At 42.2% G+C, this 24,887-nt stretch overlaps 1 protein-coding gene across 11 annotated transcripts in view; it reads left to right on the top strand.

Moving 5' to 3' along the window:
• Positions 1-2,463: 2,463 nt before the first annotated feature.
• EOGT (EGF domain specific O-linked N-acetylglucosamine transferase) overlaps positions 2,464-24,887 on the top strand; it is a 35,498-nt gene continuing 13,074 nt past the window's right edge. For 2 of the 11 annotated variants that reach the window (XM_037903681.2, XM_037903679.2), the window contains exons 1-12: positions 2,774-3,029; positions 5,819-6,043; positions 9,230-9,330; positions 10,762-10,870; positions 11,642-11,736; positions 13,821-13,925; positions 15,577-15,683; positions 17,048-17,151; positions 21,175-21,267; positions 22,497-22,568; positions 22,744-22,830; positions 24,311-24,379. In XM_037903681.2, the coding sequence (XP_037759609.1) occupies positions 5,834-6,043; positions 9,230-9,330; positions 10,762-10,870; positions 11,642-11,736; positions 13,821-13,925; positions 15,577-15,683; positions 17,048-17,151; positions 21,175-21,267; positions 22,497-22,568; positions 22,744-22,830; positions 24,311-24,379 (1,152 nt within the window). In that variant the 5' untranslated portion in view covers positions 2,774-3,029; positions 5,819-5,833. Of the gene's footprint in view, positions 2,718-2,771; positions 3,030-5,818; positions 6,044-9,229; positions 9,331-10,761; positions 10,871-11,641; positions 11,737-13,820; positions 13,926-15,576; positions 15,684-17,047; positions 17,152-21,174; positions 21,268-22,496; positions 22,569-22,743; positions 22,831-24,310; positions 24,380-24,887 lie in introns of those variants that run through there. The other 9 variants (XR_005226076.2, XM_037903682.2, XM_037903677.2 and 6 more) reach the window with 8 other exon arrangements.

The raw sequence follows: 24,887 nt of genomic DNA, 5'->3' as shown, positions 1-24,887 counted from the left end.
CCATAGTCAATCAAAGATATGTTTTAATTAGCCTGAGCTTCAAAAAGCTGTGCTCACCGCTTGCTACTGTGAATGGCAGTGTGAGCAGAATCCCCAAAGCTATCCACACATTAGGAAAAGTGTCCTTCAGCTCTGCAGCGTGAATGAATGGGAAAACTTGGAGTGGAGAGTGCTTCCCATGTTGCAAAATGTAACGGATGTTGTCCAATTCAACACGGAGGTCTTTATCATTGACGTCCGAACATTCCCCATGCGTCAGCCTCCGGTGAAGATTCACACAATTGTTCAAGAATGTTTTCCTGTCTGCCGGCAGCTTACTAAGGTCATACAAAAAACCCTAGGTCTTTTTGTGGTGCTTTATTTGTCCAAACCTTTCTTTGATGGACACTTGAGCAGTGTCAATAAGCAAGCAAAAAACCTCCCTCTTGAAATTTTTCTTCTAAGCTTCCCATCACTTCATCTCTGCCCTCGTAACCAACCGGTCTCTTCTTCTGATGAATACGAGTTTCCTTGAAGACAGGCTCAACTCCTAAGATTTCTGGCATTTCTTTGGTAGCAACATTCTATTTTCCCTTTTGTCGCTAACAACAAAAACCGCACCTTAAACCTGGTGCCCCCCCTATGCCTGGCACCGTAGGCAGTTGCCTGCCCCAATATCCGGCCCTACCCTGCAGTAATTAGAATGGCTTTTGAAAATAAAAAGGTTGCATTTTGGCCACTGAGATGCTGTGCATATTAAAGTCAATAGGAGTTTGCCCTTTGACCAAAGCAGAAGCCATATCTAAGTAGGGAAATAAGTTCAAGACTGAAGGAAATAAAACAATGGTCTTTTAAATGGCTATGTTTCCTGTTGGGCCATGATAGGAAAGGCCCTTTTCCGGTACATCCTGAAAATGCCATCCTTATTCTAAGCACACCAAGAGGATAGCTCTGTTATAGTACTTCATTTATGTTCTGCTTTGTACATGGGTAAAGGGAAGATAATTGGAAGGTCTGAAATATGCACAGATTTTTAAAAGCATTTAACATTTATATTGCAGTAGCATCTAGCTGTCAAGGAGGTCAGGGCCCTGGTGGACTAGATGCTATGCAAACATGGTAAATAACAGTCCCTACTGCAAAGAGCTAAAAAAGAAGACACAATGGATAGATGAGACAAATGAGAAGGTGCACAGTTATATGACATTTGTCAAAAATAACAAAGTAAACCTTAATCATGGGTGCAGATACCTGGGGAGGAGCTCCAGCTCCCTTCAAAATTTAGTGAGTGCATTAATAAATAAGACACAGAGTCTGGAACAGAAGCTTATTTATCTCACTTGATTTAAAGGTGCACACTTTTAGTCATGGTACACAAGTATTCATTAAAGTGCTGTTCAATAACTATTATTTTTAACTCTAATTGTCCTGCCTTCTCCTCCCCCCCCCCCAATAAAAAAACAAAGTTGCTTAAAGCTCCTATTCTCCAATCCATTAGACTGATCGTTATGGGCTTTGAACATGACAACTGAAAACAAGCTCCAAAAGCTGATAAAGTGTACAGAAAAAGCCTGCTTTATGTACTGACCTTTGTGTTGGTACAGCTATATTGGTTAGGGTTGTGGATTTATACCGTAGGTTATACCTGTACAACAACTAATGTGGCTGCAGTTAAAGCGATATTAAGGCACCTTATTCAAATATTCAATCAGTTTATTCCCTTTCTCAGAAGTAGTAGTAGGCATCCTGCAGTCTCAAGAGACCACGGGTATAGGTCCTGAGAGGTAAAGAATTTACTCAACTGATTTTATGGCAGACGCGAACGAGAGGGACCATCTCTACCACATCGGTCACATTTAGAGGTGATGTTTCAACCCTTTGGGCTCTGCCTTCTGCAAGCTCTTTTCTCCTCTGTTAAGATGGACTGCTTCCTCTTCTAACTCCCCAGACCTTTTTTAAACTCTTGTTTCCAAAGGGTGCTGTCCTGAATGTGATGTATAACTCCATTTACACAGCTGTGTGTGTTAGTGGTTTAATTCTGCAGTACAGTATATACCAGGGGTTCTCAAACGGGGGTTGGGACCCTTCAGAGGTTGCAAAGTTGTTTTATGGGGGGGGGGGGTCGTGAGCTGTCAGCCTCCACCCCAAACCCCGCTTTGCCTCCAGCATTCATAATGTTAAATATATTAAGTGTTTTTAATTTATAAGGGGGGCGTCGCACTCAGAGGCTTGCTACGTGAAAGGGGTCACCAGTACAAAAGTTTGAGAACCACCGGTAGTCAGAGTGTAGCGAGTGGTACCATTTACGGTTGGGACATGGTCCCTATTGCTAACCGCAACCAGGGGCTGTCCACTCTTCCCTCTAAGCTGTGCGCATGCACACAGGTCCTAAACCCTGCGCCCACGGCGAAACACCGCACGCACAAACATTTGCACAGAAGCACAATTTGCACAGAAGAAATTTTTTTGCGTACACGGCCTGTCAAAAATTAGAGGGAGCGTGGGGGGTGGCTCCCAGGACACCCAAGCCTCAACATGAGCCAGTTAAGTGGCCATTTCCTTCCAAAGCATAAGCCCTGCCTGAGAGAGCTGCTCCAGGGAACTGCGGCCCAGCGGCGCCGTGCCCACGGCCAGAGCCGGCGGGGTCACACGCGCCGCAGGTGCGGGCTTCGGAGTCAGCCCGATTTGCTGGGCAGGACCCGGCCTCCCCGGGAGCGGGCGCCCGGAACGTGCGGCAGGTGAGGCCGCGTCGCGCTGAGACTCAATCCGCGGGGATACGGAGCCGCCCCCCTTGCCCCGCGGCTGCCTGGCTGCGCTGGGTGGGATTCCGGGCGGTCAGAGGCCCCGGTGAGGGGCGGCTCCACCGCGGGGTTCCAGCCCCCCGGGGCCTCAGGCCCGTCCGGCCTCCTCGCCGCCCCTCCCCGGGGCTGGTTTCCGGCGAGCGAAGCCAGCCGGGCGGGGCCGCTCGCTCCGCTCCCCGTGCGGCGCCGGCTGCGGCAGGGAGCCCAGGCGGAGCGGCCGGGCTGGGCAGCGGCGCCATCCAGCTCCAGGTGGGAGAGCCGGGGGAGGGTTTGGGGGCGTCCCCCGGCCTCGGGGGCTGCTCGGTGCCCCCCCCTCTGGAGGGGGGGCTGGTGCTGCTGGGGGGGCTGCTCGGGGTCGCCCCACCCCGCTGGTGCCTGCTGCTGGGGGGGGTGGCTGCTCGGTGTACCCTGGTGCCTGTCTCGGGGGGCCCAGGGTGGCTGATTTGGGGCATTTCTTCTCTCCTCTTTCACTGGGGGCTGGCTGGGTGCTGCTCTCCCACCCTCGCTCCTCCCCGGGTGCTGGCTGGGTGCAGACACAGGCTCAGGACCTTTCCCTCCCCGCCCCTTACTGGAAGTGTGTGTGTGTGTGTGTGTCAGCGGCACTGGCTCGACTTGGGGGTCTGGCGCTTGGCATCTCCCGCTCAGAGTTTGGGGAGGATGTTATTGAAATTGTATTGGCTATTGTATATTTGTAGGGGCTGTGTTATCTACCATCCCCTTCTACGCTGAGGACTGCTTTTTCTCTGTTATCCAATGGGTCTCTGTAGAGCATTAACCCCTGTTACTTGCTCCGACTTAAAACCTGGAGCCCCTTCAGAGGCAAAGCTGGAGAAACCTCTTCCATTCTCCCTGTGCCACACCGGCATGGGCCTGCCCTGGTGTCAAAGAAAGGGCTATAAGTGGCCTTCCAGGTCATTGGTCATCCAGCACTAGCGGGAGGAGGGATTAAAGCAGTTTGAGGGTGTAAACCTTGCCTCAGTTGAAGCAGCAACAAGTGTGACCGGCTACTTTGAATTTCCTCTGCCTCTGGGTTTGTGGTGGTTGAGAGGAAGTACCATTTTTGCACACACTAGCGTCCCGTTACTTTACTGGGCGTCAAATTTGTCCTACAGGCAGTCGGGTTCTATGAATGTCTAAGGCACTTGGCACCCGGCAAAACTGCCCATCAGTGCCTTAGCTCAGGACATATAATCTGTACTCAGTGAAAGGCTCCATGAATTTATATTGCCTATGCATTTGTCTGCCTGAACAGACTCACTGAGTTTGCAAGGAGCCCTGCTAACCACATTTCCCACCTCTGATATCTTGAACTTAGCAGCGGGTAACTTCAGAGTTCTATTCCTTGTGTCTTGTCTGGTTACAGAGCCCCACACCCCTCTGTGCTGAAAGGCCAGCCTCATTTTTAAGAGCAACATTTAATTTTGCCTCACAGTTAATTAATGGGCTTGTTACAGAAAGCAGCTGTTCAACTGCAAGCAGTTGCAATCCACATTTGGTCCTTCATTCATGAGCATGAGTTACTGTGGTCCCAAATGATGATTGCAGGAGCAAATTCCAGGCTTAGAATTGAATGTCCCTAAAAAATTTAGTTGTCTTGATCCATTGGAGACTTGTAACTGTAGAAAAGGGAGCTGTGGTTAGAGAGTTCATCTCAGATGCAGGGAGCTGATTTGTGTTTCCTCTGAGGAGGAAAATGGTGCTCCTACTAACACTGACTTGTTTGGTTTGGGTTGGTCTTCTGAAGACCCTTAGATAACCATGGTAATAAATCCTGTAGCAAAGGGGAAGGTTGCCTAACTCAAAGCTTGTCAGCATAGGAGTATAACTCGGAGAGGCTGGGGAAGGCAATATTTAAAGCTATAGATTGGGCTCTGTGCACAGCTTTAACAGCTACAAGGGTATGATTAAAAACGTATTGACAGTTCTGCTTATTGAGTATTCTCAAGGTTTGTGATTTTTGTATGTGAGATTTTCTATGCAAAATGTATTTAATTCTTCCCTGTATTCAGAAAATCTAGAGCAGTTCTCCTTAAATGGATAGGTAAGGCTGACCGCAATATTCCTGGTTTCAGAGTAGCAGCTGTGTTGGCTGTGTTAATATTGCTAAAAGAAAAGGAGTACTTGTGGCACCTTAGAGACTAACCAATGTATTTGAGCATAAGGTTTCATGAGCTACAGATCCATCCGATGAAGAGAGCTGTAGCTCACGAAAACTTATGCTCAAATAAATTGGTTAGTCTCTAAGGTGCCATTAGTACTCCTTTTCTTTTAGCAATATTCCTATGATTCAGATAACTTTAGTGGTTTACAGATACATTTATTTTAAAACCAAAAGGGACCATTATATCATCTAGTCTGACCTTCTGTATAGTACAGGCCACAGGATTTCCTCCAATTACTCCTGTTTTGAGCCTAATAACTTATTTGACCATTGAAGTGTATCTTCTAGAAATGCATCCACTCTTGATTTGAAGACTGGATATACGTGTATTACATTGTTATAATATACTCCTTGAAAAAAACAAATGTGCAGTGTTAATAAAACATAACCATGCTGAGCATTCAGAAACTTAGATGCCATATTGAGGTTGTATATATTGCCATTCAACTAGCTGATGCGTTCCCACTTTGTGCAAGGAAACAATTTGTACTTTCCAACATCCCTATTTTTTTAAAAGTTTATTATTTATAATCTTAAAAAATGTAGGCCGTTTTGTAAAACAAGTTCTTCCTACAGTCCAGATACAATATAGTCTATATATAGTTTCCTGATTTGAACACTCAGGATTCCTTGGGACTTGGTGAAAGGCAACACACCCATTTCACATTGAATTTGAGTTGGCAATGCTTAATAAGCTTTCATGACTAATGATTCATTTTTCAGACAATCCAGAGACGGTACAAATTAATCTCAGTGCAAGTTTGCCCTGCCTAGGAAAAAGCTGCATGGTCCAAGACAAAATACTTAAAGTGTATTTATTTGACAGAATATTGACCAATAGATATGTTATATTACTGTTTCTCCACTTTAACTGCAGGACTAGTTGGCTGCCATGCTAATGTTGCTTGCGTTTGGAGTGCTGCTTCAAGAAATCCTGGCTAATGCCCAAGATGAAAATCTTACTGAAATCAAAAACATTCCAGAAGTGCCATTATATAGCTACAAAAGTATCAATGTACCAGAAGAGCATATTCCATACTTTCTGCACAACAATCGGCATATTGCTACAGTCTGTAAGCAGGACTCTCATTGCCCATATAAAGTAGGTATTTCTATGTTTACTCAAATGTAATTTTGGGGTTGCTTATTCTTAGAATCATAGAAGTTAAAGATGGTACTAAGTTGGTCTGCTTGCCAATGGGTTGGTCATCTCTGGGGTTAGAACGGCTCTTCCTTAAAACTACTAAGCAGTGCTCTTTGCTGACTTCCATGCTGTCACAAGAATGGGGGGAAAAAGAATAGGATTTGATCTATAAAGAGTTTTTTTTGTTAATTACTGTGATGGTCTGTACCCCTGTATTCACCCCTTGCACGCTATTCTTATAATCTTTGTACAAGTATGTCTTGTGAAGTATCATTTGAAAACTCATAACTCGCTGGTCAATATTGTCCTGATAAAATGTGTGTGGCAACATTGTATGTAAAGTTATGCGATTCCGCTGTATAGTGTTACTAAGACATATTCCAAGTCTGGGAAGCAGCCAGACCAGTTTCTCAGAGACAAAAAGACAAGCTGACACCTCAGCCAGATGTCAGCAAGGTCAAACGAGCCTCACCTGCTTAAGTGGCTATTCATTGTCAAGAAAAGGGACATAGGCGGTCTTAAAAAGAAACAGCTTAGGGTTTCCCATCCTCAGACTTTGTGTCTCTCCTGAACCTCTTCAGCTGGGAAGAAGAAGGGAAAGAAATATGTGAAGGGGAGGGCAGATGCCCCAAATCATTCCTCCCTTTCTTTCTGCCTGGGGAATCCATGACACCTGAAGATCAAAGGAAACAGATTTGGGTTGGGGGGGAGGGATCCTGTCTGAAAGAAGTTCAGCCAGTAGGACTGCTGAAACATGGGGTGAGAGAGACCTGACTCTGAATTCATTCTAGTTAAGTGTTAGTTACATTTTACTTTTATTTTCCTTGTAACTAATTCTGACTTTTATGGCTCATTACTTATGTTCACTTAAAGTCTATCCTTCTGTAGTTAATAAACTTGTTTTTATCTAAACCAGTGTGTTTGAATTGAAGTGTTTGGGGAAACTCCATTTGGGATAACAGGATTTGTCCATATCATTTTCTGTTAATAAGATGATGGACTGTATATGAGCTTGTGTTACCCAGGAGAGAGCTGGGCAGTACAAGATGTATGTTTCTGGGGAAAGTCTGGGACTGGGAGTTTGCTGGTGTTGCTCTGCAGTGTAATTCAAGAGTGGCTGGCTGCAGCGCTCAGACAGTATAACTGGGAGTAACTTAGAGGCTGGAGGCTACGTGTGAGACCAGGAGTGGTAGCTCTCACAGTGGTGCAGTATAAAAGGCACCTTAGCTTAGAGAGCAGAGGTGACACAGCTGTTTATCAGTCCAGATTGTACCCTAGGTATGTCACAGTGGCACGGCAAGGAGGGTGTGTGCATAGCTCGTTATTTCAAATGAGGTTTACACATTAAACATTGGTATAGCAATTTTAAATGAGTCTCAGGTATGGCTGGGAACAGTCAAAGAAAGTTAGTTTGTTATTTTCTGTTTGCTTATTTCGGGTAATTGAAATAGAAACAGTAAAGCATAAAAATGAGCATCACTGAAACAACTGTGAATCTACAATTAGCCAGATTGGAGGCAAAAGAAAGGGAGCAAGAATGCAAATACCAGAAATGGCAGGCAGAAATGAGACTGAAAGAACTAGCTTCTGCACTGGAAGCTGCCCACAGGCGAGCCATGGAACTGAGACTACAAGAAACTGAAGCTCATAAAAGAGCCAGGGAGCCTAAAGACAAAGAGGCTGAAGAAAAAGGAGAAGGAGAGGAAAAATAATTGGGACCTGATAGAAAAACATGGAAAGATCCCAGAGTTACCAACATCTCTCTCCGCTCAAGGAACCCTTAGCTTGGACAAGTCATGTCCTGCAGTTGTGTCCTGTGAGACTGCATTGAGGAATACGTCCCCACTTTTCAAAAGCTACGTGAGGGTCATATATTCCTCAGGACGAGAAAGTCTCTACACTGATTACAAAACTGTATGGTAAAGCTTTAAATCTATTTAATGAAATGCCAATTCAGGAAGCTTTTGAAATATTTTGAATTTAAGAAAGCTGTTTTACAAACATTTCAGATTGCTCCAGAAATGTATAGTTTGAAATTTAGAAATCTTAAAAAGAGTGATTTCAGAGTAGCAGCCGTGTTAGTCTGTATCCGCAAAAAGAAAAGGAGGACTTGTGGCACCTTCGCGACTAACAAATTTATTTGAGCATAAGCTTTTGTGAGCTACAGCTCACTTCATCGGATGCATTCAGTGGAGCTGTAGCTCATGAAAGCTTATGCTCAAATAAATTTGTTAGTCGCGAAGGTGCCACAAGTCCTCCTTTTTTAAAAAAAAAAAAAAGAGTGCTGGCATGAGTCATCGTGAATATGCTTATAAGATGTGTGACTTAGTGACAAAATGAGTGAAAGGGAAGGGGGCTGAGGATTATGACTAACTGCTTGGTCTCTTTGCTCAGGAACATTCCTTGAGTATATGAACGAAAGATGTAAGGAGCAGCATGTGGGATAAATCTTTAAAAACTGTATTAGAAATAGCCACTCTGGCTGCCTCTTGAGCAAGCCCACATGTCCAATGAGCACAAGCCACAGAAGAGGGGGTACAAACCCAATGTAAAGGTGGAATCCCTTTTTGCCCCTGGGAAAAAGGAGGGGTGGTTGGGAACCTAAGTACTCACCCCCACCCCAAATCGTTCCCCTCCTAGAAATCCCCATAAAAAACAATTACCATGTAGCCAAAAGAAACAGGCTTGTTGACACTGAACAGCACATTCAGACATGTGAAAGAAGCTCTGTATACTAAATACAGTTATTAGAAATTTTCTAGACTTCCTATCAGGCTGGTATAGTCTGCTTGTCACCTCCAGACTTGTCAGGTGTATTGAAATTTTAAGTGCTAAGGCTCTAATCTTACAAGCACTATATACGTGTCCAACTCATGAATATAGTCCTATTGAAGTCCATGGGAATAATACTTGTGTATAAAAGTGTGTGTGTGTGTAAGACTGGGGCCCAAGATATAAACGGGTAATCTAAGCAGTTCCTTGTGATAATGTGGTATGAGAAAACGTAAAATTGAAAGCTTTGTATGGAAGACTAATTTCAAAGAGACAGGGTATTAGCTAACCGTTATTTGGAAGTCAGCTGAAATTTGCTGAAATATAACCTAATAAGCCAACAGTTCACAATGGGGAACTCCTGTGTTACAGAAATACTTGAAGAATCTAAAATCCTGCTGGGGCTATGAGAGATCCTGCAAGCCAGAATACAGGTTTGGTTACCCGGTGTGTGATTATGTTGAAACGGGATGGTAAGTTTCCATTTTAAATGTATAGAAGTGCAGGGTGTCCCTAACATATGACGCTGTTGTTTATGTTGGCTATTGAGTTAACTTAGTTGTTTCAAGGCATAGTGCAGTGTTCTCTGCCTAAAGGAGGATATTGTCATTACTCTAGTCTCTTCATGGAGATCTGCATAACATTGAACTTTTTCAGGAAAAAAAAGTGTTCTTTGAAGTATTTCATGTCATGATATTTATGCAGACTGGCTAGTTCAGGGGTCGGCAACCTTTGGCACGTGGTCCATCACGGTAATCCGCTGGCGGGTCACAAGACATTTTGTTTACATTGACTGTCCGCAGGTGCCCCCACCTCCCGCAGCTCCCAGTGGCCGACGTTCGCCATCCCTGGCCAATGGGAGCTGCGTAAACAAAATGTCTCATGGCCTGTCAGTGGATTACCATGATGGGCTGCATGCCAAAGGTTGCTGACCCCTGGGCTAGTTTGTTATAATACAGTCTTAAATTCAAGTACCTTTTTCATAGCTTAAAAAAAGAAAAGCGAACTTGATGTTTTTGCCTGTATCCAGTTGATATGTTTCCTGTTTTGAAACTGAATGGAGATGAAAACAATACACTGGCTGGCTCTTCTGTTCTGGTTTATGTATTAATAACTTCAGCTTATAGAGTAGGCTTTCTCTCCTCATGAGATGGTTGTCAGACTCCTTCTGTGGTTAGGGGAATGATATTTTCAGTTATGGACCATGTTCTCCACCCAGTCTCTATGATGCACAGTCTAAGGACAAAACCTACAGTTTTGGTTTCTGTTGAAATTTGGCCTGAGGATGTTGTTTGTCCTCATAGCCCCACTGCTGGATCCATACAGTGGGGTTGTTTTGCAGGATTTGTGCCATCATAACTAACATTCTTTCCATTTACTTTGTGTCCTTTTTGTGTATCTCTCTCATTTTTACTGTCCTGTTTTTGTTCTGTCTAGTCTGAGATTGTCTATTGTAGGAATTAAAAACATAAAATATCCTTCGTTTAACCACCAGTTGCATTGCTTCCACTCTCCATTGCACTGGTTACAAGAGGCATAAATATTGCTTTTCGTAGCTCTGCTTTTATAAATAGATAGACTCAAAGGCCCTGTTGTGATCACCATAACACATAGAAATCCCCCCAAATAATTCCTTGAGTATATCTTTTAGAAAAACATCCATTCTTGATTTAAAGATTGTCCGTGATGGAGAATCCACCATGACCCTAGGTAAATTGTTCCAATGGCTAATTACTGTCACCTTATTTCCAGTCTAATTTGCCTGGCTAGTTTTGAGATCTCACAGAAGATGAGGATAAATAAAACTAATTTCTCAGGCATCCTCCTGCTCTTTGAAATAAAGGGCCACTTCAAAAAGCTAAAATGTATTAAATGAAGGTCCTTAAATTTTTTTCATGCATCAGGGCTAATGACATTGAGACAGCTCAGCAGATATTCTGGAAACAAGCTGACTTTGGTTATGTTAAAGAAAGGTTGGCTGAAATGAAAACCCACTGCAAGCCTATAGCAAAGGTAGGTGTTTTGATATACTTATGTTTAAAAACTGCATTGTTTATCTTATAATGTCACTACATAAACCCATGGTACACCCACACCTGAATACTGCGTGCAATTCTGGTCGCCCCATCTCAGAAAGATCTTTTAGAATTGGAAAAAGGACAGAGCAGGGCAGTAAAAATGATTTGGGGGATGGAACAGCCTCCGTATGATGGAGTGAAAAAGACTGGGTCTGTTCAGCTTGGAAAAGAGGTGACTAAGGCGGGGATAAGATAAAGGTCTATAAAATCATGAATGGGGTGGGGGAAGTGTTGTTTGCCCCTTCACAGAACACAAGAACCAGAGGTCACTTGATGAAATTAATAGGTAGCACATTTAAAACAAACCAAAAAAAGGAAGTAATTCTTCACACAATGCACAGTCAACCTGTGGAACTCATTGCCAGGGGATGTTGTGAAGGCCAAAAGTATAACTGGGTTCAAAAAAGAACTAGTTAAGTTAATGGAGGATAGGTCCCTTAATGGCTATTAGTCAAGAGGGTCAAGGACATCTCCATGCTGTGTGTGTCCCTAAGTCTCTGACTGCCAGAAATTGGGACTGGAGGATAGTGATGGATCACTCGTAATTGCCCTGTTCTGTTCATTCCCTCTGAATCATCTGGCACCAGCCACTGTCGGAAGACAGGATACTGGGCTAGATGGACTACTGGTGTGGCCCACTGTGGCCATTCTTATGCTTTTAGTAGTATTTTATTTTAATCAATCCCTACTTGTTCTTTTTGCACAGGGTGATTCATCTCTGGCCTGCTCACAGTACCTCCAGCATTGTAGAGCGACAAACTTGTACATTGATTTAAGAACCATAAAGCGAAACCATGACAGGTCTCTGAATCACTTATGTTCCAGCAATACCAGGAAACCCCAGGGAAAATACACTTCAGAATGCATATTTCACAAATCTCAATGCATACGTCGTCATGGTACCTGGGTTTCAAAACCTATAGAACCAAAAAGTAATTGTGCTAGGTTCTTCCCGCATTTACACTGGTGCAAACCAGACAGCTTACTGGGGAGACTTGGGACCTGCTCCTGCAGAGACTAAAGCATGTGCTTTACATGTGGTGTGAGTAGTCCCCACTGAAGTCAGTGGGATGACTTGTAAAATAGTGCAAGTCTTTGCAGGATCTGGACATTGAATATCAATCACACGGGTAGATTTCAGGAAGGGGAGTTTTGGCGTGTTGCATTTACCATGTACGGCGGCAGCACCAGTCTCGTTGATATTCTCAAGGAAAGAATCTGTAGGACCACTCACATCTGATTTTTTTTCTTTTAGGAGCAATTTGGTTTTGGGGAATATGTAGATCTCCTTTTTTAAGTAACAAACTTGACCATTGGCAAAAGCAATGTAACCAATGAAGCATGTCTAGAGGGCACATCACTTTAAAGGGATGCAGTTAACTTGAAATCAAAACAAATTTTAAAAAATGAGTTCAAGATAGTGTGTTGCTACACCTGCCCTGAGCCCGCATCCATATTTCTTGGGTTCACAATCACATTTTCCTATTTAAAGATAAATATATCTTTCTTGCCTCTATTGTTATATAAAGTGCTTGGTCACACTTACTAGTAAGGCTACATTTATAAATAGTTTTTGAAGGGTTAATTTATGATTAATATGTATTTTAATAAATCATTAGAACCCAACAGATCACTAGATTGCTTTTAACAGTTCCTTAGAGCACCTACTGGCATGCATATAACAAGATTACACATGCTGCTCATGTCTGTAACATGCTTTTATCACCTGCTAGTCATTTCTTGGTAAACTGTTTGTGTTACTGTAATTACACAAACAGGTAAAACTAATGTCCATCTCCTGTACTGAGCTCCATGTGGGTGCAGCGATCCACCCACATGGCACTCACTACAGAATTGAGGGCTAACTGATTGCACAAGAGGAAATTCTGAAACTGAATAGGCAGTGTCATTACATGCACAAATTAAAGACGTTTAAAAAAATTTGGCAGGTTTCAGAGTAGCAGCCGTGTTAGTCTGTATTCGCAAAAAAGAAAAGGAGGACTTATGGCACCTTAGAGACTAACCAATTTATTTGAGCATAAGCTTTCGTGAGCTACAGCTCACTTCATCGGAAGCATCCAATGAAGTGAGCTGTAGCTCACGAAAGCTTATGCTCAAATAAATTTTAGTCTCTAAGGTGCCACAAGTACTTCTTTTCTTTTTTAAAAAAAATTGGGAATCTTTTCTGTTAATCTTAGGTGTTACTTGTTATCATAGAAAACATTTCCCCTCTGAATACACGACTTTTTTAAAAAAAAGTTACTGATGTCCCTTTAACTAGTGCACACATTTAAATCTTATTAAAAGATTTAATGTTAGTAGCTGAAAAATATCCCTTTTGATGATCCAAGTACAGTATTGCTGGTTTTGAATGCTATTTTGATACTGTGCCATCTGAATTCTTCTAATATTATGAAATGTATTAATTGGCTGAAGGATATTCTGCGCTGGAGGAATCACCAGGTTTTTTTTTTTTTCTGTAGTCTGTGCTATCACTTCCTGGTAAATTTCAACCCTCTTGTACTATATGAAAATAGATAATAATTTATATTAAGTGATTTTTGTGGGTGACTCTAATGCTCAGAAAGTGAAATGAAGGCCCCAGTTCAGCAAGGTGCTTAAGTACGTGCTTAACGTTAAGCACGTGAGTAGCCTTATTTAAGTCAGTGGGGGCTACCTGTGCTGAAACTTAAGCTCATGTTTAAGTACTTCGCTGAATTGACCTAGCACCTAACTGCATTGTCCTGAGCCGGCTGCTGTGCAAGCGAACCCATGTAGAACTGCAGCGTACCTCAGTGCTGATCTGTCTTGGGCTGGGCTCCTCTAGAACAGCTGCGCTGGGGCCGGGTATTTTATGTTCATATGTTTTTATTCCTTTGCCTCAGATTCAAGGAGGACTTTCTCCAGAAAGGAGAAATCGGAGGCCGTTGTAACTTTGACAGTCAAGCATTCATGGCTGAAGGTCAGCGCAAGAGTCCCCTGCAGTCTTGGTATGATTTGGAATTGTCACTGTTTCCAAGTTAAGAGTTGGTTTTTACTCTTCTTTCTTTGCCTGCCTTTCTTTGGCATCAACAGTTCTCAGTGAGGCATTTAGTGCTAATGCATTTCATACTGAGAAATGCTGACTCTCGGAAATAAGACGTGAATACAAATTGAATCCCACACTCACACAGGCGTAGCAGAACTTGATGTGATCATACATTTGCTGCTGCTGCTGCACTGATGTGGGCAAAAGACTATAAATGTCTCACAGTGTTAAGTTTGAGTAACTATTGATCCAACAGTTAGTTAGAGAAAAGGATATTGTCCCGTCTTGACCCAAAACAGCACTGTCATTTTGTTTGAGATCCGCTTGAAACCGTCTCTGAAACAAACCAAAAATGTGAAAAGTAATAATGGACTGAGCACAGTGCTGGGAGTCAGGAACCTGGCTTCTGAACTTGCCTTGCTTTAGCCTGGCTTCTGAACTCGCCTTGCTTTAGCCTAGCTGTGTGTCTGAGTACTGTCACTTAACCTGTCTGCACCTCCGCTGTCCCATCTGTAGAATGAGGCAGTAATGATCATTCTTTGTGTACAATGGTTTGAGATTTACGGATGAAAAGCACCATTATTTGGGTCAGCCAAGGACTTAAACTTTGAGCATAAGTGCTTTGCTGAATTGGGGCCTACTTGATATCTGTGCTTTACACTCCTGTACCTGCAAAAGGGACTCTGTGCTTGACATTATGGGCTGGGTGCAACAATCTACAAGGCTCGGGGACGGTTGCAGGGAAGTGTTTCGTGAGGACACGCCATCCTGGAGTGAGGTAGTGTGGGATCCCTGGCTCTGTTGCCACTGGAAGTGCTGCTGTCGCATAGGGTTTGTCTGCACTGCAATTAAAAACCTGCGGCTGGCATATGCCAGCTGACTCAGGCTCATGGGGCTTGGGCTTTGTTGCTCTGGGACCCTCCCACCTTAATTGCATTGTAGACATACCCACAGTTGCAGGTTAATCTCTAGGGCAGGAGACATCAAGTAGGATCTAAGGATTCCTTTTCTGCTTCCATTTGTTCTTTCTCGACCTCGCTAGAGTTCCTTTGGGTTCCTCTCTCTGGCCATGTTTAACCTCATTGTCCCCACTGTGATCAGTAATCTCAGTGCCATCTGAACCTCTGATCCATTTTCAAAAGATTGCTGTCAATATGCAGACTGTTGGTTACCAGCAAAATGAATTCTCCTAATTGGCTTCGGACGTAATCAGCAGGCGTTTATCTCGCCAAAGCATTGAGGTCTGTAGTGAAATGCCTTTTAAATGCAGATCAACCAGTGGGACAGAAATGTATTCAAATTAACTGCACCCTGGAAATATGGATGGAAGGAAAGACACTTTTCACAGTTCTCTGCTGGGTTGATTTGTAGATCAAAGATGCTGCTTGCTCCCGAAATCAAAGGCAGAATTTTTAACCTTTTGAAGCTAATGACCTAAAACCCTTCAGTTACAATTAAAAATTATTTTTAATTGTCAAACCTTATCAAACTTTGGCAGCATTATTAGATGAAATTTACATGGTGAACTGTCACTAAACTCTGAATGTGTAATAGGTACTTGTATTCAGGCACGTTATCTTAAAAGCATACTACGTATCATTGAATAATTTCAGGTTTGCCGAACTTCAGACATATACTCCACTAAGCTTCAGACCCATAGAAGATGGCAAATGTGACATTATTATTGAAAAGCCAACTTACTTCATGAAATTAGATGCAGGTAACCGATATTATTTTTCTGTGTCAGAAGTGCGATAATGTATTGTCTATTTACATTGCATTTTTAGGGTGGAGGGTGTGTGTGTGTATGAAATTCACTCTGAACATGTATGTGGTGTTTATAGATCTTTGAACTAGAGTAAGATTATAAGACTTTGTTTTCACTCCCTTTTCATAGTTCAACCAAATCTGTGAGATTGTGACAAGGTGCAAGTTTTGTACTATTAATAGACGCTTAAAAAAAACACCCAGAAAAGTTTCACACCACTTCCATTAAACTTTGACTCATGATGACTGATTTCATATCTCACTTGCACATTATGGGAATAAACATAATTTATTACTGGCTCTATGACTTCAGTAATTGCAGCTTCTGCATACATAGGTATGTAACAGTTATAGGGTGGTGGGTGGAAGTCATGTACTTCAAGAAAAGACCCCAAGCAAATAACTTTTTATTTAGGTGTGTCAGTTTAAAAGTATAAAAAATAGCTTTTAAAGAAATCTTTTAAGGCTTTGAGCTATGTGAAAATCAGCTGCAAAGTATGTAATATCTTATCTACTTCAATCTGGGAGAGCCCTAGTGATTGCTGTCCTGCACCATATCAAACTTCATGAGAGGCCTGAAGTATCTTAAGAAGGTCCTTCCATCATGAGTATTTTAGCATTTCTGCAATTTATTCATCTTAGCTTTAATGTTCTTCATTTTAGAGATTTAACATTAATAGGGGAGAATACTTAGTCCGGTATTTAGACAAATGGATTAGGCTTTTGTTTTTAAATAGGAGTGGGTAAAAACACTGCACTCCAGGGTCTGTTTGAAGCGGGCTTTGGAGCAGGTGCTAAATGAATAATGTCGCAAGAGTAGTGTCTTATCCCACAGCCCAAGGTGAAGCTTACTGTACTTATTTAAAAAAAAGCCTGAAAACATTTTGTTGAAGTCCTAATATTAGTATTTGCGATGTGCAGCTTGACATCGCAGTACCTTTAATGTGGCAGTAGTTTTAGTATACAATAGAAAATCACAATAGCAAGTGTAACTTCAATGAAGTTTAATTTGTGGTTTAATTTCATACTGCTTTTGACTGCCCTGCCTATTCCTTGGCTTTTTCTTAATGAATGGTTACTTCATAGTTTTCTCATGTGATTCCATCCCTACTGAAGCGCTGCATCTCTAAGGAGTATAATAAGTTCTCAGTCACATAAAGAGTAAAACGAATTTAAAATCCAGACCTTTCTATACACAGGAACAGGTAGTGTATTTAGTAATTTGCCTCTGAATACTAAACATGATTTTTTACAAAATGGGAATGAATAATGTAGTATCCTGCTTTATTAGTAAAGAGCTTTTATTTCTCCTGCCAGGTGTTAATATGTACCATCACTTCTGTGACTTTGTCAATCTTTATATCACTCAGCATATTAACAATTCGTTCAGCACAGATGTCAACATTGTCATGTGGGACACTGTAAGTAGGACTTTCTTTTAAAATATTTGTAGCAGTTACATCACACAGTGTAGTGTGTGCTGCTGGAACAGCATCCCATGCTTATCTTCTAGCAAAGCAGCAGTACTGCCCTAGAATGAGCCTTGGCTTATTTATTGTACAAACTTGTACATTGTAATCGAATCACTTGGTGAGACCTGCTAAATGACACATGTGAGTCTTTGCATCTTTAAAATATGGAGTCCTAGGGCCTGAAAATCCCACCTGTCCTTCCGAGACTTCTTGCCTGGCAGGGTGAATTCAACTGAGTGACACACGCCCTGCCTGACTGCAGGAAGGAGTATCAGGCCCCAGCTCTGCAGGACTGTTTTGTTAAAAAACACCTCATGTGAGCATGGTGGAATTTTGACCCACCTCTTGTTCATACCAGTAAAACTGAGACGAAGGGCTCGTCTTCACTGCAACAGCTAGCTCAGGTTACTCCACTGGAGCTAGCCTCACTCCTGCAAGAGCGACCACACTGCAAAACAGCATTCCAGCTAGGGAGGGCCGAATTAACCCATCACTGGGCCCTGAGCGCACACACTCCTGGTCTGCTGGCCAACTCAGCTAGATGCTCTCGCGCAGCATGGATGTGTTTAACCCTGTCCTGGCTAGCACAGCTGCACTAGTGATCAGTTAACCAAGCCACATCCAACTCCTGCACAGATGTTGCTTAATTAAGATCCTGCCTTGAAATACTGTCCTTAGTGCTTACCGTATAGAATGCTACACGGCTACAGCACTGAGAGAACGGGAATCCTAGTCATGCTGGAATTTTAGTAAGTACTTTCTCAGTGTTGCCACTGTATTCCAGCTGTATTGCTAAGTGTTTAGTTTCTCATTGTATATAACAAAATCTTTCTAATTATCTCTTGCTTTCACAGTCTGACGTTATTTCTTCGTATAGAATTTCAAAGTAGAATTTCCCCTAAGAACTTTGGGTTAGATTTAGTCTTATGGAATTTGTAGGTATGAGACAGGGAAATACAGCTGCTCGTATTGTTTTCCCCACAAAAGAAGTGTGCAACCTGTATTTAAAAAAACCCTAAGCAAACACCCTAAATCTTGCTATTTAATGGCTAGCTCATGAACAGTCTCTTTGCAGTCAGTTCTGTTGATTGCCTTCAAATGTGCTACTATGACATTAAAAATAAATTAGTCCCACCTAACCACACTACTTCTAATTGACCATTTTTAGTGGCCTTTGCTGAATTGAAACTATGACAATTTATGTCTGTTAAGCATGGGGAAATGAGTTTATTAACCCCTACTGAGTGATTTAGGTCTAGTTGGTTTTTTTGTTTTTTTTTAATCACTTGGTTGAAAAATTAGCAATAACATTGCAGTCCAGAAATTCCACCTCTCTAGAACATTGTCTCAAACCGATGCAGGATTTTATTTTTAACACCTATTTTCTGCATTCTCTGTATGTTCTAACTCATCTGAATGTTAACCTTCCTAGAATTGCCAAGTCTCAGCAGGGTATATCTCCTTGCTCTTCAACATGAATCCTCCTGGACAAATCAGACAAAAATAACCTGTTTCTAGGTTCTCTAATAGATTGAAAGCCAATACATGTAAAATATAAGCATCAGTCTTCCTTCACATGTAGCATCTGTAAGTTTAATAGGGACATGAACACATATAATTTGTGGTCTTCCTAAGAGATCAAATATATCAAAGCCTCATGATGATTTCCTTTTAAAAACAGCAGGGATACTTTTCCTATTGTTCCTATATTACTAGGATCTTAACATTGTATTACTTCTTACAAATGCGTAACACAAAATAAATGCAATTTTTTATGTACTGGAACAGATCACTTTTGTTGACACATTTCAGAGTAGCAGCCGTGTTAGTCTGTGTTCGCAAAAAGAAAAGGAGTACTTGTGGCACCTTAGAGACTAACCAATTTATTTGAGCAACTAAATTGGTTAGTCTCTAAGGTGCCACAAGTACTCCTTTTCTTTTTGTTGACACAGATTTTATTACCTCTTACCACCAGATGATGGCACCAAGAAACTTCTTGATTTGCTGAGAGGTGTCTGTGGTTACTAAAAGACAGACTCCAGCTTATTACTGATTCCCTTTTTTTCTTAACATAATTAGATATGCATGCACTTTTTGGCTACTGTAGAATTGCTGTACTGTCCTTATTAAACAGAAATGCCCTTAGATGTAGGTGAAGCACAGCAGAAAATGAACAGGAAATACATCAGGAATCTAATCAGGCATTATCTGCAGACACCCCACCTTCAGCCACATAAAAAAGTGACGTTTATAAATTCCCCTACAATCAGTTCTTTTATGGAGAATAGGCAGCGATAGGAGTAGAGCTTTCAGCTTTGAAGATCAGTGCTTTGCTACTGATCTGGAAGAGCAGTTCTTATAACACAAGCTGCGGGAGAATAATATCGAACCTGAAATTCATTAAAACTTCATTGCAGCAGTGGGGGGAAAAGCAAAGCTGCAGCCTAATGAAATATGCCATCATTTAGATTCTGTTACATTTCACTGGCTGCCTGCTCTGTCTTGCAGTCTTTTTTAGTCTCTTTTAAAAAATTGGTTTTATTAAAAATTATTTTCACTTCACATTAAAGACTGACGGACAAAACAGCTGCAACATCCAAAAGAAGTGAACGTGCTGCAAAAAGCAATCCGCTTCCAGCTTCCTGAATACATATATGTAACTGTAGTCCAAAAGAAAGCACGGATGCCTCTTTGTTCCATACATATTAGTGATCTATTAATACCTGTGGAGAGAAGGTGTGCCGGGGGGCAGAAGTGTGGTGATTCTGTGGCAGGGTCACCTGCAGGGATTGAATCCAACCTTTAGATCTGACAGCATGAGCCTCTACTGCTTGAGCTAAAGGACAGGATCTGTTAGGATTACAAAGTTAGGCTGACATAGTGATTTATGTTGACCTATTTGTGTATGTGTCTACACTCAGATTTGTCTGCATAAGTGCCCCATTATGGCAACGCAGTAAAACCACCTCCCTGAACACCGAGTAGTCTACGTTACAAAGTTAGGTTGATGTAAGTTCTACTCCACAGTACGCTGTAAAAATTTCCCAAAAGGCATTGCGCTGGGTGGTGGTGCGTGGCACACTGGGATACCTACCTGTGGTGTACCATGCTGTGTAAGGACTTCTGGTGAGTATGTGCAGCATCAACACAAGCAGCTAAGTCTGCATGAGCGATATACTAACTTCGGTGACCGTACACTGACGTAACTTACATTGAACAAAGTTTATAGAGTAGATGTGACCTAATTGGCTTGAAGGCAGTAGCAGGCTTCCATCTTTATATGGTCCAGCCACTAGAAGCATTCTTACCCATTATGTTATGAGATACTGCAACAAGTTGTTACGGGTAGTGCCGAATTTCATCACAAATTTGCCTGTTATTTCATCCAGCAAATAGAAGTATTTCCATCAAAGGCACACTGGCTGAATCAAGTAGCCGCTCTGTGTCACTCAAGCAGGTAGGCATGTGCAGAGGGTGTTTCTAGAACCAGGAGCCTGTCCCAGAATCAAGGAGGATCCGGAGCAGGCTTACAATAACTCTTTATTTCAAACACCTGCTCTGCACATGCATTCACAAGTGGGTTTGTTAATCTCAGCAGCCCCACTTTACGTACCCATCCTTCCCTCTGCCCTGCCACCCCACACCCAGTATTAGTTCTTTTGTCTTTGGGGAGAAGAGGGAGTGCTGGACACCTCCCCTTGCTGGCTGGTCTCTCCACCTCTTCAGGTTTGTCTAGTCTAGAATTTATGCCTGTTTTAACCTGAGTTGATTCATTGCCAGTTAATCTGAGTTAGCTAACACAATTGTCAGTTTTAGACATTGCAAACATCTGTGGTTTACTCCAGGCTGTCCTGGTTACTATGGTGATGGGGCCAATATAAGAACCTGAACTAATATATCGAATCCACAGATTGTTACATGAGAGCTTTTATTCACTGTGCGTGTATGTGTTTGTTTTCTCTTTTCTCCTAGAGCTCGTATGGCTATGGGGATTTGTTCAGTGAGACCTGGAAGGCATTTACTGACTATCACATAATACACTTGAAAACATATGACTCTAAAAGGGTATGGAATTGTATATTAAGCTATAGTGCCATGATGGAGTGTCCCAGCCAAACCAAAAGCTAATATTTCAGGAGAAGGCCTTACCCTGGTAACAAAGCATAGCTAGACTCGAGGTTTCCCTACAAATTAAGACCAGGGTTGTAACCCCCTTCCCTGAAGTGGTGGTAGCTCTTGTGTAGACAGAGCCGTACTTCCGTGGTTCTGTGAGAGGAGATATTTAAAGATCGGGGGTTTTTGCATCAGCAGCAGATGTACGCCTGTTTCTGACATTGGAGTACATTATGGAGATTTTAGCATGTTGTAGCAGGGTTTGCACAGTGAGATACTGTGTGGCAAGCTATTGTGCTGTAGAGTCACACCCTGGCTTGCCACGCACTAACTTGCCATATAGACAAGCCCTAAGGGTTTTTTTGTGGTATCGTTCGTTCCAAATCTTGTAGTTTTCATTGGGTTTTATTTCTCATCTGTGTCTTTAATATAGCTTTTGTTTGATATTCATGACCTATTACGATATTTCTTCCCTGCCTCCAAGATATGAAGACTCTGGTATATAGTTCTCAAAAATCTAGCTGCCTTCAGTGGGAATTCGTCTTGTCCTCTCTTAAATCCCTCCTTTTAAACCTGCCTCTTCCACAATGCCTCTAGATTGCTGAATCTGCTTGGGTAGATGAACACCTGTGATTATTGATCCATGAAACTGCAAATATTCCCTTGTTCACCATCCTACCTACTCCTTTTTGTCTTTTTCCACCTGTTGCAACTTGTCAAAACTCTTGACTGAGTTCTCTGGAACAGCAACTGTCTTTGGGGATGTCTATAACGCAATCACAAGGTGTGACTGAAGCTCGAGTAGACACAACTGAGCTAGCTTTAATCTAGTTTGTTTAGGTCCTGGAGCAGGGAAACTGCAGCAGCGTGCTCTTCATCCCAGGCTAGCCCTGTGAGTATAATTACCTGGGGTTCCAGGTTGCTCCAGACCTGAGAGATCTAGATTACAGCTAGCTCAGGTATGTCTACTCAAGCTGCAGTCCCACCTTGTGATTGCGTTATAGACATACCCTTTGTTCTGTTAGTTTGCAAAGTGCCTAATATAATGGGGTTACGACCCTTGATTGGTGACTCTAGTTGCTGCCCCAATATAAACAGTATCTGCAGTGAGCAAGCATGTGGTGTGCCCCTTTAACTGTGTATTAGAGTACAACCATAACTTTAATGGTCTTCCCTTTCAGGTATGCTTTAAAGAAGCAGTGTTTTCATTATTGCCTCGAATGCGATATGGCTTATTTTACAATACACCACTGGTGAGTCCTTTTTATCCTGTCAATGTGAAAACTAGATATCAATGTTCGTATCAGCATAAAACTTCAGCAAACAAATGCTGGAAAAACCTAGCTGAGTTATTACAATTTATATACTTGTGATATAAACTGTAAGTGAAGCATCTGATTATAATATAAATTGCCTCTCTGATTTCAGATCTCTGGCTGTCATGGTACAGGATTATTTAGAGCATTTTCCCAGCATGTGTTACACAGATTAAATATCACACAAGAAGGACCCAAGGTATGACTGATACAAACTTGGTATGAAGCTTGCATTTCTTTTCTTTAAGCAATCCTAGTTCTTACCCCCGTAAGTAGAAGTAGCTGCGAGTGTCCAGCAGAAAATAGTGGCAAATATTACTATTTTTTTGGGTCCCTCGTACTGAGGTTTTGGGTCCACCTTTTGTTTCAAAAAGTTCTTTTAGCAAATATGTACACATATTTGTAAAAGGCTGCTCCAAGTCCTGTTCCCACTGGAGAAGACCTTAGCACATCTCTTCCCCATTTCAGCCCTTCTGTCCCCAAGGACCTGCATTATGACAAATGTTCTTCCAGGCCAGGAGAGCTGGATGCGTAGCTCCTTCTGGAGTGGCTATCAAGCGCTGCCCTGGAACACCTGAGAGAACACTGCAAAGCCATGCATGGTGCACTTCCTTTCTACAGAGACTCAGGTGCTGCTTCTGCAGAGCCACAGAGTCCCTGATGACCTGGGAGCATAGAAAGGAGCAATCAAATCTGGCCCTCTGATCCCTGCATGGTACCATTAGGCAGGCCCTAGGCTTACCAATTTTAAAACACTTGTTATTTGTTCAGACCATTACAGTGGCTGCATTGATGGATGCAGCGGCTTTTGATTTTCTGAAGTATTTGCCGGAGAGTAGCCTACATGTTATCACTAAGGGATACGCTTTGAAAGCACAAGCATTTAGCTGTGTGTCTCCTACTGACGTTAATGGGACTCATGCAGCTAAATCTCTTGGCTCCGCTTGGAAAATTTACCCCTAAGGGTCCAACTGATTTTAAAAGGTGAGGGAGGGGGAACGGCTACACAGGCAAAATAACTTTTTTCTGCAAGTCTTGTGCATGAATCATCCTCTGTTTCTTTCTTGCTTTCAGATATGCCTGTAATGGCCAATGCAGAGATTCTTTTGTACTCCATAAAAGTATATACTTTTTTAAACCATTCCATTGTTGTTAGGGTCAAGAATTTTGCAAAATATATGAAATGTTTATGCTAATTTTGGAGGGCGTTATGTTATGCTATATCGGTATAACTACGTCGCTCAGGGATGTGAAAAATCCACACCCCAGATTGATGTAGTTACACCTTTCTAACCCCCTGTGTAGACAGTGCTATGTTGACAGGAGATCTTCTCCCATTGATGTAGCTACCCCCTCTTGGGGAGGTGGCTGAACTCCACTAACAGGAGAAGCTCTCCCATTGGCCTAGTAACGTCTTTACTACAGCAGTGCAGCTGCACTGGTGTAGGGCTGTCTGTGAAGACCAGCCCTTTGTCTTCAGCTAGCCACGTTTTCTCTGGGGTATGGAGGCACTCCCTGTATATGACACTTTATCTTCTCCAGACCTGTGTAGAAATTTTTAATACTCAAGTAATTGTTTCCTTTTAAAAATTTCATAGCAGTTTTACTGAGTATTTTTGGTCCGTCAGGCCCTGCAGATGGGTATATAGCATTGCAGTATCTCTCATCTCTCTTTTTAGGATGGAAAAATTCGCGTCACAATACTTGCACGCAGTACCGACTACCGGAAAATATTGAACCAGAATGAGGTTGGATTATTTTACTGTCTTTGGTAAAAATTAAACTTTTTTTTTTTTTTTTTCAAATCTTATGTATTGTGCATGATGCGTTAGGATTTTCATATAAAACCAATACACTATCTAATGGTAAATCTTGAACAGGCTCAGTAGTAACACTACATTAATCTGACAGAGGTTCTAGCCAGTATCCATTTCTATATCTCTGGCTGTGAGCCTTGTAGCCTTTGCCGATTTCCTTATGGAGATTGGTAGAGGACAGCAAGTAGTGCGGCCAGATCAGAAGTGCCTGCCTTTAAAATAAAAAAAAAAAATGCCCACAGTCATAGAAATGTAGGGACCTTGAGACGTCATCAAGTCCAGCCCTCCCCCTGCACAGAGGCAGGACCAAGTAAGCCTCGATCATCCCAGACAGGTTGTTGTCGACAGTTCTTAAATCCCTCTGGTGATGGGGATTCCACAAACTCCCTTGGAAGCCTGTTCCAGAGCTTAACTACCCTTATAGTTAGAAATTTTTTCC

Source organism: Chelonia mydas, chromosome 7 (genome assembly GCF_015237465.2).
Source record: "Chelonia mydas isolate rCheMyd1 chromosome 7, rCheMyd1.pri.v2, whole genome shotgun sequence".
Lineage (NCBI taxonomy): Eukaryota > Metazoa > Chordata > Testudines > Cheloniidae > Chelonia > Chelonia mydas.
Note: the sequence above shows the minus strand (reverse complement) of the source record. Positions and strands in the feature narration are given on the sequence as shown.